The 19,995-nt window shown below is 40.7% G+C and overlaps 1 protein-coding gene across 2 annotated transcripts in view; it reads right to left on the minus strand.

The window, feature by feature from the left end:
• Positions 1 to 3,819: 3,819 nt before the first annotated feature.
• LOC149849033 (ARM repeat superfamily protein) overlaps positions 3,820 to 19,995 on the minus strand; it is an 86,434-nt gene continuing 70,258 nt past the window's right edge. The window contains exons 6-12 of one of the 2 annotated variants that reach the window (XM_090013231.1): positions 10,721 to 10,916; positions 8,948 to 9,012; positions 6,730 to 6,831; positions 6,210 to 6,645; positions 5,628 to 5,724; positions 5,315 to 5,475; positions 3,820 to 4,226 (exon numbers count right to left, since the gene is read on the minus strand). In XM_090013231.1, the coding sequence (XP_089869357.1) occupies positions 6,522 to 6,645; positions 6,730 to 6,831; positions 8,948 to 9,012; positions 10,721 to 10,916 (487 nt within the window). In that variant the 3' untranslated portion in view covers positions 3,820 to 4,226; positions 5,315 to 5,475; positions 5,628 to 5,724; positions 6,210 to 6,521. The remainder of the gene's footprint in view (positions 4,227 to 5,314; positions 5,476 to 5,627; positions 5,725 to 6,209; positions 6,646 to 6,729; positions 6,832 to 8,947; positions 9,013 to 10,720; positions 10,917 to 19,995) is intronic. The other variant, XM_090013235.1, reaches the window with a different exon arrangement.

A 19,995-nucleotide genomic window follows, 5' to 3' on the forward strand; every position in this document is an offset into this window, starting at 1 on the left:
AGAGAGACTTGCCAGAAATGGCCTTCTCACTATTGACTGGGCTGGTCAACACAGAATTAGAAGACAATGTCCCTCGAGACACAAATACCTTTGAAACTTTCTCAAAATGACTATAATACCCTTGAAACTTACTGAGCATGTTTCATTTTTTTATGAAATAAAGATCGTTCTCTTTGAAATTTTGATGCAAACACGACCCAAAAGTCATAAAATATGTCTCTAAAATTCTCATTATCCAAATATTATATAAATCTATAAGAATACCAAAAGAAGTCGGATATTATAATCTACCCCACTAAAAAAACCATCCTCAAAATTCAAGCAAACAATGTAAGTATCGATTATGCATATTGGCTTCTGGCTTCCAAGTGCATTCTTTAATGCCATGATGATACAATCTCACCTTGACAAGCAAAATCACTTTGTTCATCAAGACCTTATCTCGACGGTTCACAACTTCAATAGGGCTCTCTTCTATTGTCAAATCATCATATACCTCAATATCCTCAAGTTGAATCACATGAGATGGATAGCTGACATATTTACTCAGCATTGAAATGTGAAACATGTTGTGGATTGGCAAAAATTATGGTGGTAAGGCCACGTGATAAGCTGACGCACCAATCTTTTTCAATAGCTCAAAAGGTCCAAATACATAGGGCTCAACTTTCCCTTCCTATCAAAACAAAAAATGCTTCGAATGGGAGAGATCTTCACAAAGATGTGATCTTCTACTACGAAAACTAGATCTTTGTGCATCTTATCAGCATAACTCCCCTGCCTACTCTAAGTTGTCAACATCTTTTGACAAATCATCTGTACTTGATTTGAATAATGTTGAATAATCTTTGGTGACTTAAGAGCTCTCTCTCCAACTTCGCTCCAAGAGTTTGGAGATCGACATGGTCTCCCATGCAAAGCTTCATATGGGGCTATCTGGGGACTCACATAATAGTTGTTGTTATATGCAAACTCTGTCAGCTTAACATGCTTATCCCACTCTCTGGACTATTTCAAAACACAAGCGTGAAACATATCCTCCAAGGTCTGAATAGTCCTATTTGACTGACCATCTGTTTAAGGATGAAAAGTAGTACTGAACCTCAACTTCTTACCAAGCATGCTTTGCAATTGTTGCCAAAATCAAGAAGTCAAACTTGAATCATGATATGATATTACGTATCATGAAACACCATGAAAATAAACGATCTCATCAATGTATAAATTTGCCATCTTCTCCAAATATCTACTCCTATTAATCGGTAAAAAATGAGTTGACTTTGTCAGCCTATCCACAATCACCTAAATTGTGTCGTTATTCTTAGGGTCTCTCGACAGACCAACAATAAGTTCCATGGTGATATCATCTCACTTCCACTTCGGGATAGCCAAAGGCTGCAGAAGACTTTCAGATCTTTGATGCGCTATCTTCATCTATTGGCAGGTGAGACATCTCACAATAAAATCAGTACCAAAAACTTCTTTGAAGATCTTTAAATATCTTCGTACTCCCAAGATGAATAAAGTACTTCGATCGATGAGCATTTGACAAAATCTCTTCCCTCAAAGTAAAAACGCTAGGAAGCCATAATGTCTTCATAAATCGAACAACATCACTACTATATGAAAAATGAGAATTGGCCTTACTGGCCTCTGCCACAAACTTGCCAAAATCAAGACTCGCTTTTTCAGTAAGAGCGATCTTGTATAGAATCTTTGGCCTGCTAACCAAAATCAAACACTAAACACGACAAGAACTCTCCATGAATGACTGTCAATCGATGCAAAAGATCTCAATCTTGATTGATCAAGCATAAAAATGAAGCCTTTCTACTCAAGGCATCGGCAACCACATTGACCTTTATTGGATGGTATGATATATTGAAATTATAATGCTTTAGAAATTCTCTTCTCTGTCTCAAATTCAGCTATTTCTGAGAGAAGATATACTCGATGAATTGACCTACATTCCAACATGCAACCCACTAGATCACACTGGCTTTTAAGCTTATTTGCATCCACAATTGTACCACTGAATTGTCGCATAAAACCATCACTTTACACTTCAGGATGGCACTAGAATCAGCTGTCCTCTTGCCAACAACCTCGTACTTGCTTTAGAATTTCATATCTATATTCGGTTATCCAATTGAATACCAATTATCCAGATACTGAAAGCCCCTTCAATATCTAGATTTGCTTTTGAATTTTACTATCTGTATCCGATTAAGCACCAGTTCTCTGCATTAGTTTCCAACCATTTTACATGCAGAATAATCATCTTGCACGTTTGCATTGTGCAAAAACGTTGTGTGTGAACTAAATGCCACGGTTCCCGCGGGCCCCCGGCTTTGTTTCTGCAGAAGAGGCTCCACGCAGTGCCCTCTTCTGTGTCATACAAACGGCCCCTTGGGATATAGTGCTAATTCATATTATAGGCATGCACTCCTATCAAAGGATGCAAACGGTTCAGATCCGAAACGGCTAAATGCATGAAGAGGATTCAGATGGGAATCGGATCCAGAACAGCTAAAAATTGCAAAACACCCATCCTTGATCCGGCCCATTTGCATCCCTAGTCTTATTTAAGATCCAACCTGATTCCAAAACACGATTGTGCCAAGCCTGATTATGTCAGACTTGGTCATTAATGCCTAAAAGCAAAAACCAGACTTAAGTCCAAATAATACCTGCGCAGAGCCAACTGTTTTGGTACATGATGCTCTCTGTTTAACAATTGAAAATGGAATCCAAATCTTTTATAAAAATTAAGCTTTTAAGATCAAAGCATGCATTGAGAACTCAAAGAACTCCTTTTAGCGTTTCGAATAAGATGGGAATTTCGTTCTTCTTTAAATATATACGTTTGTTCCTTGAAAATGGCTTTTGGTTGCCATCTTTCATATTGGAAGAAGAAAATGGCAGTATTTGCACATCTCCTAACAATCAAAAACATGTTTTCGTTTGAGAAAGTTACAAAGAAGAAAAAAAACTACATTTGATCCTTCAACAGGCTTACTCGAGGTTTCTCCGCTATCCTTCCCTCATCACTGCAGCACAATTTTTTATTTAAGAAAAACTTTACTTTTCTTTTTGCTCCACAACCCCAAACTCTCTCTACAAGAAATAATTCATTTTCCGAGGTGTAAAGTGGGAAAGACAGGATATCATAATTAGAGTTGAATAAGACGATTCCTAATGCTGAGCTATTTTTCCATTTTATGTTTTTCATTTTACAGGCTCGAGGCTTTTTCATAGATCTATGTTGCCCCAACGTTCAAAAAGCTCCACTTGACAACCTTCCATAACCCTCATGAAATGAAGAAGAAAAAAAACACAATTCTTCTTCTATTGGCCGGAAGAAGACCTAGAAAGACTAATTTTTGTATCCAAAAATATGATTCAGGGCATGATTCTTATCAAATAATCCATCATGCATCTACTACGTGGGTGTAGGTGCTTCTGGAGTACTATATATATATATATGGAAAATGCCCATGGCATCCTTATAAAATAACACAATTTCAAAAATGCCTTAAAGTTTACCAAAATTCTCATGTCCAAAATTTCAATTCTCAATCTTTTTATGGCATTTTTATTCTTTACAACATATTTGTGTGTATCTCCTCTGGTTCACACAAATATGTTGCAACATACATTATTCGCAATATATTTGTGCAATATACTTTTGTGAACATCGAGAGGTTCTCAATATATTTATGCAAATGTATGAAGGTTCGCATGTGAATATTAGAAAGTTCAAAATATATTTGTATAAATGTTAGAAGGTTCACAATATATTTGTAGGAACGTCAAGAGGTTTGCAACATATTTTTATGGATATTAAGAGGTTCGCATGAGAACATCGAGAGGTTTGCAACATATTTGTACGAACGTCAAAAGGTTCGCATGTGAATGTCAAGATGTTCGTAACATATTTATACAAATGTCAGGAGATTAGCACATGAACGTTGGGAGGTTAGCAACATATTTGTGCAAACATCAAGAGGTCAGCACAAATATGTTTTTTTGATATTTACACAACAAAACCACCCCCAAGATTAGAAACCTACCCGCACTAGCTTTGCTTGTCATACTTATGACGGTTGTCCTAACAAGATAAAACTTTGCGAGCTTACATCTTGCCCCCCGTGAGTCCCCACATTTTGGCTTGTGGGGTGACACCCATAGGATTTGAACTTAAACCAGCTGCGGCCATTTTTACCCTGCACAAATATGTTGCAAATGTTAAAAATGTCCTAAAAGGTTGAGAATTGAAATTTGGGCATAGAGAAGATTTCAACAAATTGTGAGACCACACTATTTTACAAGGATATTAAGGTCATTTTCTGATATATATATATATATATATATATATAACAACTTAGAGTAATGGGTCCATGCTAAATCCATTTGGTGCTAAACCGCATGCTAAATAAGTTTTTCAGGCTTTTTTCATTTTATTTTTAAATTCTGACCACACAGATGCGATCTATGTACTTGATTTTATGGGGATCAGCTCTTGAGGCGTTTGATTCCAAATACATGGGTGAACTTTTATAAAGTTAAAAAAAAAATCAACGGTCCAAAATCTTTGTAAATTTGTTAGGATCCAAACATCATTTTTTTTTACCGAAAACACATGATCAAGGTGTAAATTCTTAGTAAATCAACCATGCCCAACACATTTATAGCGCCAAAACCGCATAAAAAGCACCAGAGAAGCTGAAAAACCCATTTAGCATGTGGTTTAACACCAAATGGGTTTATCCCGGACCCATTACTCTAAACAACTTATATAAAAAATTCAAGTTATATACATTATTATTATATATAATAAAACACATGTTTAAGTTTTTAAGTTTTGTATTACAATTATGTATTTACTGTTTTTATTTTTAATAAATTAGAGAAAAGGATGACTTATCCAAGCCACCGAGTCGCATGCGACCAATCCAATACCAAGTCCCCTGAAAGTGAACCATGTTCATGTAATAAATAAAGCCTACACAGTTTCTCTTCATGTAAATTTACAGTTCACACCATAATGAATGCACATTTCCCTAATCAGCCATAAATCCAGCACCCTTAATTCTCACAAATTTCCCCACATTTTCTAAATCAGACTTTTGTTGAAACAATCCACTGCATTTGTCTTGTACTTAGAAGGGCTCAAGCTATTGCATATATGTACGTCTGTAAAAAAAAATCGAGTTTGTCGCATTCATTTGTTGGCATGCCTGTACAGTTAACAGACTGCTTAAGACTACATTCATAAGAAAACAGTGGAGTGGATGAACGTGATCACACTTACCAAGCAATCAAGCCGGAACTCGTACACGTCCAGTATCAGATATAAACACCAAGGATAGAAATACACGGCTGCATAAAGACCTTTTATGGAAGTGGTGAATTCGAGGTTGTATGGGATCATTTGATCGTGGATCTTGTTTGGGGACATCTTGTTCACTTGTTCTGAATTAATTTCAATAAAAGTTTACTTTTTCTCAAAAAAAAAACGGTCACATTTGATAAAAGGTGCCCAACGTACAACATATATCTACATTCTGCAGTTTCCAAAAGAAGCAAATCGAGTTACAAAATTATGAAAGGAAAAAATAACTTACAAACTGATTTCCTTCCCCCCTCATTGTCCAACACCAACTGCACCCAACTGTTTCATCAACCTGAACTACTGAATCAGTGCTGGCTAGACTAAGAAGCCTGCATAAATAAGCAATTAGTCAAATGCAGATTACAGTGAATCATGTGAAGTAGATGTTAATGGAAAGCAGAGGGTTGGACAATGAAGAAGACGCCATTCATATAACTAATCAAGTCAAACCTAGATCATGTCCGAACCTTGAACCTGAATCCAGATCCGAAATAAGGACAGGTATTTCTTGAGAATGAATCTGGAACCTGACAGTGCCCAGAACCATGTGCACTGAAAGGCTGAAGCAGATGATCTAGCCAGTTCTCTTAAAAAACAATGGAAATTAAACGTGGTTTTCATAGGGCCCTATGACCTGATAACCTAGGCAGCTCACAGCAAGTTGCTGCAGCTCAAATCTGACATCAACCGCTTAACATAATAACTATCATGATTCAAAGTTTCAAATTAGTAGAGCTGACAAGACTGTAAGCAGACACTATCTCAAGAGAATAATAACAGCAAGGCATTTAAATGGCTGAGTCATCAGAGTCACCTAGAGAAATAAGCATAACTGAACTCCAATTCAAGAAGCTTCCTTGACATCATTGTGCAGTTCCAGATGCAGAAGAGGTGCTTCATAGCAAAGCCCCTCTTGAATATGGAATGCAAAAGATGGGTGCTGACCCAACTCAGGACACTGTAAGACGCCAAGTTCTCCAGGACTTGGATGAAAGATTTCAGATATTCTTGTGATTGCCATCCTCAGGTATCCAATCCCACCAGAAAATATGTCCAGTAGTAATCCCCCGGAGCTACTGAGATGAGATATCCCCCAGAAACGAATATTCAAGTAATATCACCTAGTTCATGCTAGAAGCAGAGAGATTCTTACGGATGTAACCTCTTGACCAAAAGAGGATGAAAGACCAGTTAGGTTTGGATCATCTTTATGCTTGGCCCAAGCTGTTTTGAACTGCATGCCCTTGCATCTTTGCAACAGAGAAGGAATTAATAACCATTTTTCCAGGAGGATTAGGAAGAAAAGAGAACACACAAAAGAGCTAATTCCTTACTTCTGAAGCAAGGAAAATATCTGAAGGACATGCCCACGGATGATCTCTCGTTCCTTTCTCAAAGATGCTTCCTTGTATGTCAAAGCAAGTTCATCCACTAGTCTGAGATTGGTGGAAACAGGAATATTTGAAAATTAGAGAAAAACAGAAGATACAGACCAACCAATCATATTACACGTTCAACTCTTGTGAGACATTTTGAAAAGGTGGATCAGATCAAATGGAACAGGATCTGCAGAAATTGAACACAGTTACAATGATCACTTTTAGCAACTCAAAATCACAATGTTGTCTACCGTACCGTATCATACGATATGGAACGATACGCATCATATCGATGCAAGAGATCGATACGATACACACCCATATCTCGATACGGGTGTGCATTGCATGTATCATACGATACGGTGCCTGCGGACTTAAAATAGGCAAAAACATGCTTTTATGTTTTGGGGATTTAAAAAGTGTTTAAGGGCCGAAACCCTCATTCGTATAGAAGAGAGCTTCCCACGCACCCTAGGAGCCATGAGACCGTTTTGGGGCCAATCTTTGAACCGGGAAGAGGGCTTTCGTGATTTCGTCATGTGCGTAAAAAAGTACATTTCCATCATTTTTTCATTCAAGAAAATAGGTTAAGGTAAAAAAATCTTTAGTATAAGTAAAATTACAAAGTTACTCTCCAAAAAATTTCCATTTTGGGGGGCTCTGCCCCCTACAATCCCCCACCAACTTACTACAAAGTTGGATCAGCAAAAAATAAATATTTATAAAGGTAGAAATCAGATTCCACACTCCAAAAAAGAGATGACAATTGATCACTCAAGTAACGAGCAGAAACCGATTGAAAATCAACTACAACTATTGCCATAATATTTTTGTTTATGTAATATGAAGTATGAGTCTTATGGCATGTTCTTAATTGCAAAATATCTAATATTTTGCATTGTTCTTGTGAGATAGTTGATGTTTGATGATGTCATATATAGCTCATAGAAACATAAATGCTTCATATGCGATTTTATGGTTGCATTTTGTGCATTTCATTATTGTTTTCTGTGTTATGATTTTTTTTTTTTAAATATTTTTTCTGTTTTTTCTATTTTTTTTTAATTTACAATTTTTTACGAGACGATATGTGTCTTATTTTGAGCCCGACCGATACGAGTTATGATACGATACCAGAGTTACCGGAAGCGCCTAGGTGCATGAAGAAGCGCGTTTCGGAAGCACAAAACGTCACGCTTCCGAAACGTGCAGGGAAGCACGCTTTTTTTTTGGGGGAAGCACGCTTTTTTTGGGAAGCATGTTTCCCTTTTGAGGGAAACACGCTTCCCATTTATGGGAAGCATGCTTCCCCTCGCTTCCCCATTTTTTTCATTTTTTTATTTTTTTTCGATTCCCGGTCGCTTCTGGTTCGCTTCCTAGGTCGCTTCCGGTTCGCTTCCTAGGTCGCTTCCGAGACGGTTCGTAATTTTCTTCTAAGTCATCCCACGCTTCCCACTTACTAAATTTTTGAAAGTGCCTCGCTTCCCGCTCCCACTTCTCGTATCGGTTCCCGCTCCTGCCTCCCCGACTGGTAACTCTGTACGATACTCACAGCCTTGCAAAATCAACTTTGACACAAATTACACCAAGGACATAACAGGTTTGGATGCCCAACAAAGTCAGTGGACTGACATTCTGGTGTCAAGCTGAAAGATTCAGCAATAAGGGGGGCTGACACAATATAGGCCCCCTTCTATTCCTGAGCATAGTCATTGATATTTAGAAAATATCATAATATTAATGGAATTTCAAGGTCAGCCAATATTTTCCTGAGATAAAATATCATGATATTATCCTGAGATTTTCAAAAAACAACATTTTTATATATTTTCAGTATGCGCCTTTTTTTGTTTCTTTTATGTTTTAAAAACATTTTCTAATTGTTTCTTTATATTTTTGCAAGAAAATACTATAAAATCTATTATTTCGTATTTTTTATTATTTTTCATATTTTTCAAATTTAAAACTTCTAAGATTTTCCCAAGAAAATTTGAAAATATCCCAAAGAAAAACCCTCAGCGAGAAATTACCTTGAACAATACAGGTGACTGGTCATGAGTAATCCCCAGTGTTCATGATTTAGTCATGTTTGTGCCACGAAAAATAATCATGCCTACTAACAAGAAATAAAAATCCAATACATCTATACAAGAAAAAAATAACAGAAGCTTACTGTTCCACATATAATGTATTCCGCATCCAAGTCAACTTTAAGATTGTCTGAAGCCTTTCAAGTACCTGAGAAATCATAGGAACTTCAAATCGGAGTGCATATATGAAGCTACAATTTTGTATATCAACACCTTGTAGCCATAGTAGGCAAACCTGGCGAGTCGACCCAGGAATAACCGGAGTCAACCCGGATCAGACCCCAACTGGGTCACTGATTCAAAACTGCCAATCCACAAGCCTCTCATGTGTTATTTCATGCATTTTGTGATTTTTATGCATAATGCCCATAAAAGAATACTTGTTATAAAGAATCATATGTTTTAAAATCATAAATATTAACAATTATGTATAGTTGAATACTTATATAGCTTAGTCATTGATGTCGCGTACTAAATTTAGTGATTATACAATATGGATTTTGATTTTTTCATATCTTAACAATAGAAAATGCATAGTCCTAACTGATCCGAGTTACCGAGTCGACCCACTGAATCACGAGTCAAGGGTTGGGCAATCCGAATCTGAGTCACAAGTTTGCCAACTATGCTTGTAGCTTGTACTCAAGTGCTACACCATATAAGACATGCCAGCATGCTTGGATTCTTTCATTTTCATTATTTTTAGATCTCAATTGCTTGCATAAAAAGCTATATGGAAATTCTGGTTTCACAGTTTACACTTCCTAATTTGGATCAAGGATTATCAGACCTTGCAGGAGGAGCAACCCTGAAAAACTTAACCAGTTGGAGTTGCATGGAATTCCATACAAGTTCTCAGTAAAACCAATGGGATCAATGGTATTGGATTATGAGTTTCCAAGAATTGGTATTAAATAATTAATAGCAAAGTTTAAGAGGCAACACTAGAACCACAACAGAATCGATTTCAGTGAAAATGAGAGGAATAAGCTAGAGAAGTCCTATAAAGTTGAATCTAAACATTGTACACATCAGCTCTATGTGAAAGGGACATGCCATTTTGGTGGCATGTCCGCGGTGACACAAGCAGACACACTCAGACACGTGGACATGGACATTGACACATGGATAATATTTTAATGTTATTTTATTATTTTTTTATGGTTTAACTTTTAAGATATTATTTCAATAAAAAAATGCAATTTTAACATTAAAACATCAAAAAAGTTAGTTGTTTATTGATTATAATTTTTGAAAATTCAGTGTCCCCGTGTCCTATTTTCCCAAAAAAAATCGAACTTGCGAGTCGAACCCGTGTCACGCATTCCTCGTGTCCACGTGTCTTTGTGACATAGCATCAGCTTGTGATTGAATCATAAGATCTTTCAAGCCTAGTCTAGCAATCATTCTATTTGATTCTTGGTTACTATAAACTATCAAGACCTATGTGGATCCTAGAAAGGCCCATTGCACCAGTTCAACCCAACCATACCCAATTGATGAGAAGGATGGCATGATATACAGATCAATGAGGCATTACCAAAAAGGCTTGCATCTATCTTGTGTAAAGACTGAATCTATAATTTTCCACAGAAACCATCCACCAATTTATGTTCTATGTGCAAGAACACAATAGACTAGTCATATACCTAGAAGAAAAAAAACAACATGAATGAAAAAGCCCATCACATGTACAAACTGGACTAGGTAATAAATACTCTGGAAAAAACTGATTTATTTATGCAGGATAACTAAGTTCAGAAGCACACACATGAAACTTCAGAATGAACTCGCTTTTTTACATCATCTCTGAATAAATGAAAGCCTAACGGCATCTGAGTGTAGAAGCTACTCACCAGTAGAATTGTTTTGTCATCATCAGCATGAAGCCATTTAAATATAAGCGGAAAAATGTGCCTAAAATGGGCTACAATAACAAGCCCCATAGCATTGAAGACTGGTTCAATCAGTTGCAGCCATGAAACTCGAAGCTCTTTACTCCTTGGATGGCGCTCTAAATGCCCCAACATCTCATTCAGCATTTTCTCGTACCTAAAAGAAAGGTGTAGGAATTACCAATTACCAAAAGGATGCATTTGATCTATACCAACATTCAACCATATGGGGCTTCTCTAATCAAATGAGTGTGCAATTTAACAGAAACAATAGATTGTCACGAAATGCTAAGAAAAAGAAATAATGTCTCAAAGAGACTAGCAAATGCACACACAAACAAATAGCCAGTAGCCACTAATGGGCAAGATTACAACAAACCACAAAGTAGCAAATGAGCAAAGAGAGAGGGGCTAGAAAAATGTATAGCATTCACTTAAGAATAGCTTCAAAGAAGCTTGAAACACAAAGGGGGATATCCCCTTATTTATACACAAGAGAGGACCTTGGAGGGGCTCTCATATGAACGTTAGAGCCCCTCCAACAGGCACCGTTGGAGGGTCCAACGTTCATATGTGGGCCCACTTACATGAGAAAAAAAGAAAAAGGAAAAAAAGAAAAGAAAAAGGAAAAAATAAAAATAAAAAGAAGGAAAAAATATTATATACAAGAATGTGTGAAAGTGTAAAAAGACATTTTTACCCCTAGTGAGAATATATATATATATATATATATATATATATATATATATATATATATATATATATATATATATATATATATATATATATATATATATATATATATATATGTTCAAGAATAGATGAGATGCACCGAACCCTAGGTGGAGAGAGAGAGAGAGGAGAGGAAGGGAGAGAGAGAGAGAGAGACGGCTGCACAAAAATAGAACTCGTTAACTCATATTAGGGCTGCTCTCTATGTTAAATAGAGAAAGGCCAAAAGACTAAATTACATCTAAGTCCATTATTAAATAAAAATATCAAATAACCTCCAAACTAAGAAGATTTAAACTTAAACCACCTATTCTAAACACTCCCCCTCAAGCTGGAGCATAGATATCAATCATGCTCAGCTTGTCACAACATTTTGAGAAATTTGGTCTCGCAAGGGGTTTTGTAAACATATCTGCAACTTGATCTTCCGACTTTAGATATTTGGTAGTGATATGTCCAGCTTGAACCATATCTCTTACATAGTGGCAATCAACCTCAATGTGCTTTGTTCTCTCATGAAAGACATGATTGTTCGCTATATATGTTGCAGCCTTGTTATCACACATCATGGTCATAGGAGAGGAAACCTTCACCTGAAGATCACGAAGAAAAGTACGAACCCACATCAATTCAGCAGTTGTTTGGGCCATAGCCCGATATTCTGATTCTGCACTCGACCTAGAAACCACATTTTGTTTCTTACTTCTCCAAGAAATCAAGTTGTCTCCCAGAAACACACAGAATCCTGTGGTAGATTTTCTATCCACTACAGATCCTGCATAGTCAGCATCAGAATAGGCCACTATCTCCAGAGTTCCACCTTTCCTGAACAATAACCTCTTTCCAGGAGAAGATTTTAGATATCTGAGAATCATTATAGCTGCATTCCAGTGTACCTCAGTTGGTTTGTCCATAAACTGGCTAACTTTGCTTACTGCTAAAGCAATATCCGGCCTGGTCACAGTTACATACAGTAGCTTCCCTACTAGGGAGTGATAGCTTTTGCTATCAACCGGTTTTGACCCTTCTTCAAACAACTGAACTTTATGGTCCATGGGAATATTTGCTGGTTTAGCTCCTAACATTCTTGTTTCCTTTAATAAGTCAAGAACATACTTCCGTTGAGACAAAACCATCCCTTCACGGCTCCTGGTGTAATAAACGGAAAAAAAAAATTAAGTTTGGATTCGAGTCGGATCCAGACCCGGACCCGACCCAGACCCAAAGGGAGGCACCGCCTCCCGTGTTTTTAAGACAGGGAGGCAGGGGTTTCAAAGAGAACCCCCGCCACCCCTTCTTCCTCTCTCAGTCTCTCTCCCCCGACCGACTCTTTCCCCCTCGTTCGTCCCTACGGCCACCGACGCCTGTGATTCGCCGCCGGCAACCGCCTTCATCCCGCGTGCTGCAGGGAGCCGACAACCTCAGGTGCCGGCCATCTCCTTCCCTCTCTGCTACAAAGGTGCCGGCGACCCACCGCCACCGCCTTCCGCTCCGACGACCCCAGGTACGCATCCATCTCCCCTCTTTTCCCTTCCTTCCCCCCTCCTCTTTCACTTCTTCTTCTCGGTGAGGGGTCGACCGACAGGGGGGCAGAGCCCCTTGCCGTCGCCTCTCATCGGCAGGGGGTTACCCCCCTGCCTTTCTCAGGATCGGCCGACAGGGGGGCTGAGCCCCCTGTCGTCGGCAGGGGATTTCCCCCCCTGTCCCTCTCTATGGGTCGATTGACAGGGGGCTGAGCCCCCTGTCGTCGCCATTCGCCGGCAGGGGGCTCCGCCCCCTGTCACTTACTGTGTCGGCAGGGGGCTCCACCCCCTGTCGCTTACTGTTTTGGGCAAGGGGCTCTGCCCCCTGTCATTTGTTGTTTCAGCAGGGGGCTCAGCCCCCTGCCACTTGCCGTGTCGACAGGGGGCTCCGCTCCCCCTGTCCCTCTTGTTTCGCCGGCAGGGAGCGGAGCTCCCTGTGTCGGCCCATCTTTTCGACAGGGGCTTTTGCCCCCTGCCTTTTTGTGGATTTTTCGGCAGGGGCGGAGCCCCTGCCTCTTCGTGGTTCTTCCGGCAGAGGAAGGGCTCGCCCCCCCTCCTCTTTGTTCTCCTGTTACGGCAGAGGAGGGGCTTGCCTCCCCTCCTCTCTGTTTCCTCTGTCAAGGCAGGGGAGGGGTCGAGCCCTCCTCCCTGCCTCTTGTTACGACAGAGGAGGGGCTCGCCTCCCCCTCCTCTCTGTTCGGCAAGGGAGCGGTCGAGCCCCTCTTCCCTGCTCCTTGCTCCCTATCATGGCAGGGAAGGGGCTGAGCCTCCTCCCTGCTTCGTGTTATGTCAGGGGAGGGGCTGAGCCCCCTCCCTGCTCTTTGTGTTGGCAGGGGAGGGGGTCGAGACCCTCCCTGCTCCTTGTTGCGGCCGGGGAGGGGGCCGAGCCCTCCCTATACCTCTTTTCTCGTTAGGCAGGGGCATCGCCCCTGCCTTCGCTGTTTTTCGGTAGGCCGGGGCAAGCCCCCTCGCCTCGCCTTTCCTTGGCATCAGGCGGGCCTCCGTTCGTTGTTGACAGGCAGGGGCTTTGACCCTGCCTCTCTTCTGCTTTGTCAGGCAGGGGCGCAACCCTGCCTGCCCTCGCTTTATGAGGGCAGGGGTGCAACCCCCTGCCTCCTCGGAGTCCGCTGACAGCAAGTCAGCAGGGGCTCGCAGCCCCTGCCCCTGCTTCTTGCGCTTATAGCAGGTGCGCATGTGCACGATGCCCCTGCCTCTGCTTCCCTTACGTCAGGACGGCGATAGTACCCCTGACTTTCAATTTTGGTATTAGCTTGCTAAGATCGTTACTTTTGCAGCTCGTACAACGGACCCTGCTCGCACTCCGCGACCCGAGCCGCCAATCGCGTACATCCGCGGACGACAGCAAGCTTGCAACTCTCAAAGGTAGGGGAAGATTGCACAGAAGACTTGGACAATTGAATTGAGTTCAATTAACTAAAAAGGACAATTAAATAAATATATATGCATATATATCATATATATTTATACGAGTACGCATTTAACTCAAGGACGCGGTTTCGCGATCCATATCCTTTACTTGCCGTTACGCATCGCGCATAGGTTTTGTGTTGCACTCCTGTTTACAGTTCCTTTACTTTGCCGTTGCGCATCGTGCAAAGGTTCTGCGTTGCACTCCTGCTTACAGTTTTTACTTGCCGTCGCGTGTTGTGCGAGGGTTTGCGTTGCACTTCTGCTTACCGCCTTTACTTTGCCGTTGCGCCTAGGCTCTTGCTTTTGCATATGTGTTGGTATTGCCTTGCTTTTGCAGATGACGTGCAGGTTCTTACTCTTTGCGTATGCCTTAAAGGCATCCTCGTGGAGGATGCAAGAGACATCTATCACTCACTCTTGCGACAAGAGTTCAGTTGGGAGCAGGCGATACACCTCCGTTTAAGGAGAGGGATACCTCGCAAGGATCGTGGCTCTTCGTGTACGCAGTCCTACAGAGTCGACTTGAGATTTTAGGGAGCTGCGCAAAGGCATCAAAGACTGCTCCAAATCGAAGCATTTGGAAGGATGTGACTGGCCGGTTCTGCTCGCCCTTTTTGGCATATCTCGGGTGATCCCGAATTGGGGGTTCGACCGAACTTCTTAGCGGGTGTCCTGTTGAGAAACTCGTATCCCGTCTATCGAGGCCGGTATCGAGTCATGCGAGGCATGTAGATACCCCGATAGCGGATGTGATTCGAGATAGTCACATGTATAATGTTGGCACAAGGTATTGTTGTTTCAAAAGATAGAGTAAAGTTGATAAACTTTACATCTTTGTGAAACACTCCTGTTAAGGCTTCTATTGAGGAGCTATACCCCCTTCATCCTAGAGTACTTGTAGTCGTGCACGACACGTCTAGTACTGCGATGATCGAATGAGACGGTCGTGCGACCTCGAACAGCGCTAAATGCAAAATGCTGTAATCACATAAATGGCCTCACATTCGCCTTCACAGGCAAGATGCTCGAGTGGTTTAAAGACCACAACATAGAATGGGTCGTTAGTTAAGCAACCTCTAACGCACCCGTTCACTTCTGGTTGTCTGTCAAGGGAGAGGACAGATCGGTACAAAAACTCCAATGGACAGGTTGTTAACAACCACCCCACGGGCAAAGATCCGGCCTCCCCAGTCATTGGAGTTAGGGGATAGGGGCTACACAAGTTAGCTCAACACTTCTGCAGAAGTTGGATGCATCCGTGGCACTGTTTTTCAGCCTCTGGAGAATCCTCTCTCGGCTAATGTCGTCCCCTTTGGAGCGGACTCAACTAGCTATTCGGGTTATTGAAAATACATAGAATAACAGGCGCCCGAACTAGTCTCAGTTGTTTTTACGTTTTGCCTGCGCGTACCCGCAGGCCAGTAATTATCGAAACATAAGGTCTGTTCACACTGGTCGTGGGTCGTGAGATTCGATTGCACTACTGATTCACTTGCACTACTGCTTCGCTTGCACTACTAATTCGCTTGCTTGCTCGATAGTTCAGTATGCTACTCGTTAAACTGTGCACGCCTGTCAAGGCGTTACTCTAGTTGGTTAAACTGCTTACGCAGTTCTTTGCGGAGTAATAAGGAGTTTCTCATACTAGTTAAATGCTTATAATAATAGCATTATGCCAGTTGCTACATATTAGCATGTGACTTGCTTTATCCCTTGGTCGAACTGTTTGGTGCTTATTGTAGCGTAGCACTTGTTGGCTTGCATCTCTTATGATTGATGTGATTGCATACAGCTCGTAATCTACGAACTGGTGGCAACTAGGATTGATGTGGCTGCTTGTCTTATAAGCTGCTTACATATTGTGATATAACTGTTGCCGTATGATTACTTATGAATGGCTTGTGATGTAATGGTTTATGCCTTACGATTAATTTAATTACTTGTTTATGGACTGAGCCATTTTATGGTAATTATATGTTTTACGAGCATTGTTATGAGTGCTTGTCTTATTCAGTTGTTTTGTTTGGCTGACGGGTAGAGTTAGTTACCATTCGCCCATAGAATCAACTGAATTCCCATATTTGTGCGTTCTCATGTGTCGTTTACACATGCTTTGAGGGCCTATTTGAGGATTGCAATATTCCTTGTGGCAATAACACGATGCGTAGGATATTATGCTTCTATGTGAAGTGATACGATGCACATTGCTGATATGCATGCTTGTGCCCATATTGTGGCTACTGACCCCGAGGCGGTCAATGGTTTAGAGAAGTCGATTATTAATGCATGCATCACTGAGTGGGGTGTCTGTCGAGCACCTGATCTCCAAAGGATTATCTGCGAGGACGTGTATGATCAAGACCAGGTACCCGGCTAGAGTGGTAGATTCTCTGTGAGGATGTACTATTAGAATATGGAATGGATATGGATCCGATAAAGGATCCATATCCATTCACGAGTTCTGTTTTGTATTTTAAATGTAACATGTGCAACTAATGAAGGGCACCTTCGTCATTGTAAAATGATTGTAACCCTATTAAACCTAATGATGTATTGCTGCAGCTAACAAGTTAATTGAGGCTGCCGATTGCAAAAGCTTCTCTCTCTCTCTCTCTCTCTCTCTCTCTCTCTCTCTCTCTCTCTCTCTCTCTGAACAGAACACGTCTGTTCATAGGTAAAATTAACATGGTATCAGAGCAGAGGATCCTCTGGGCGTGAAGGGTTCTGCTCAGTCGACGTGAAGATCGAGTTCTCCTTACCGTCAACGAGCCACGAAACTTCTGCTGCGTGACAGATTTTTCCTCTGGGCGTGAAGGGTTCTGCTCAGTCGACGTGAAGATCGAGTTCTTATCGTCAATGAGCCACGAAACTTCTGCTGCGTGACAGGCTTGCCCAGTCGATGTAAAAGTCGACTTCTCCTTGCTGCTCTTTGTTGTTTTTACTTCCATCCTGTCCCCATTTTCTGGTATTCTTCTTATTCTCTATCTTCAGCTGCTTTGGAATTCTTGATATTCTTCTGAAAATATCTTTGCTGTCTTTTATTTTCTTCCTGTCCCCATTTTTTGCTGGATTCTTCTTACTTTTTATCTTCAGCTGTTTTTGGAATTCTGTCACAGCTGTTTTGGAATTGCTGGATTCCCTTTCCTGCAAAAGTCAGGTTCACCTTTAGTTTCATAAACCCAAGTCCCTTCCTGAGTGAATCTGGTTCCACTCTCCTACGAAAGAAACCAGATTCACATTAGTGTTAATCTGGATTTTGTCGTCACGCCTATTCTAAAACATTCTTTCATTTCTGTTTCTTGCCCTAAAATTTTCTTTGCTTCTATATGTCACGTTAGTGATCTGATTTCACTCTCACTTGCCAAGATCTGATTGTCGTTACTGCTGCCACGTCTGTCCCAACATATTCTGTCATAACTGTCAGTTTATGATAAAACAGGCCAGCTTCAGCCACTAGTGTTTTTCTTTTCCATTCCATTCAACAAATCTTCAAATGGACTCTTTCGTCAATTCGGGTCTCTCTTCCAGTTTCCTGGGGCAATTAGTTTCAGAAAAGCTAACTACCAACAACTATCTGACTTGGAAAAGGCAGATCGCTCCTTTTATTCGGAGCCAAGATCTTTCAGGCCACTTGGATGGATCCACTCCAATGCCTCTAGAATTTTTCACAACTGAAGACAAAGATGATGGAGGATTGCCGAAGATTATTCGCAACCCTGCATTTGTTGCTTGGATGAAGCGCGATCAGGCCCTCGTCGCGTACATCACTTCCACATTGTCACAAGAAGTCCTGATTTCCATTCCTGATGATTGCACATCTAAAGTTTTGTGGGAGGCTTTAGCTCAGACCTACTCTCAGATATCAGAGGCTAAAGTATTGTTTCTTAAACGCGAATTTCAAATGTTAAAAAAAGGGTACAATGAGCATTATTAAATTCTTGAATCAAGTCAAAAGCATCACAGATCAATTAGCTATGGTTGGGTATCCAGTATCAGATAAAGAAAAGGTGCAACAGACACTAAATGCACTGGGTTCAGAATATCATGTTCTTGTTACATCCTTATTGTGCTTGCCTACGTTGCTCAGTTTTAAGGAATTACGCGCCAAACTCTTTCAGTATGAGATGACACTGAAAAGCATGTCTGAAGCTTCAACAGGACAATCATCTACGCATGAGGTTCTTGCCACAGGGGTGATAGCTGATCGTGCACGAGGAGGACGGGGCAGAGGCAAGGGAAATCCTATCCAGGGTGGACGTGGGTTACTACCTACACCACCAAATTCCACTGCTAGTTTTTCAAGGAATGTTCTCACATGCTACCAATGTAACAAACGAGGTCACATCAAAGCTAACTGTTGGTTCAACCCACAAAATCGGAATAGAATGCAAAACACTAGAAATGTTGGTACATCAGGAACTGCAGGTACATTTCGGGTCAGTGATGATGCTAAGGATCTTCTACTATCTGCAATGGCCAACTTGAATCTGAAGCAAAATGATGATGGAATATGGTATGTTGACTCTGGGGCAGCAACCCATGTGACTGGCAATGCAGGTAAGTTCTCTACTTTGACTCCATATTTTGGAAAATCTAATATTGTAACTGGAGATGGGACTCACCACCCTATTTCAAACATAGGCAACGTCCTCATTCCTTTGTCTGAGTCATCTATCCCTTTATCTGATGTTGTTCATGCACCAAATATAAAGAAAAATATTGTCTCTGTCTCTAAACTTGTTGATTCTACCAATTCATCTGTGGAATTTACTCCTACTTATGTCTTTGTCAAGGATCTTCAAACGAAGGAGATGTTCGCTAAAGGAGAGCGACGTGGAGACATGTATGTCTTTAATGAAGATCCAGCCTCCAGTATCATGAAGCTCAAGTCTGATCTCGTCTCTAAAAGCATCCTAAGTACATCCAAATGCAATAAGTCAGATCTCTGGCATTCTCGTCTTGGTCATTGTAGTCAAGTCTTTATTGAAAAGTTAGTGTCAAATGGTTTTCTTTCAGAGTCTGTTTCACCTTCAGTGAAGGATAAAATATGTCCTAGTTGTCAGGTTTGCAAAAGTCATGTACTTCCTTTTCATCAAATAAATAAAAGAGCCTCCATGCCCTTTGAGATAATATGTTCAGATGTTTGGGGCCCAGCCCCCAATCCTTCTTCTTCTGGAAGTAAATATTATGTATCCTTCATTGACAGTTTCTCTCGTTTTACCTGGATATTTTTCATGAAACACAAATCAGAGGTTTTTCTCATTTTCCGTCACTTTCATGCCTATGTTAAAAATCAATTCTCTCAAAATATTCAAATTCTCCAATGTGACGGAGGTGGTGAGTATTTCTCCAAAGAATTTTTTGATTTTCTCCAAAATAATGGGATGCATCGTAGAGTTTCTTGCCCGTACACTCCACAACAAAATGGAATTGCTGAACGTAAACACAGACATTGTGGAAAGCGCAATGAGTATGATACATGGGAGTAACTTACCCATTAGTCTTTGGACTGAAGCTTTTCACACTGCCACTCATGTGATAAATCGCCTT

This window comes from Nuphar pumila, chromosome 1 (assembly GCF_984573655.1).
Source record: "Nuphar pumila chromosome 1, dmNupPumi1.hap1.1, whole genome shotgun sequence".
Taxonomy (NCBI): domain Eukaryota; kingdom Viridiplantae; phylum Streptophyta; class Magnoliopsida; order Nymphaeales; family Nymphaeaceae; genus Nuphar; species Nuphar pumila.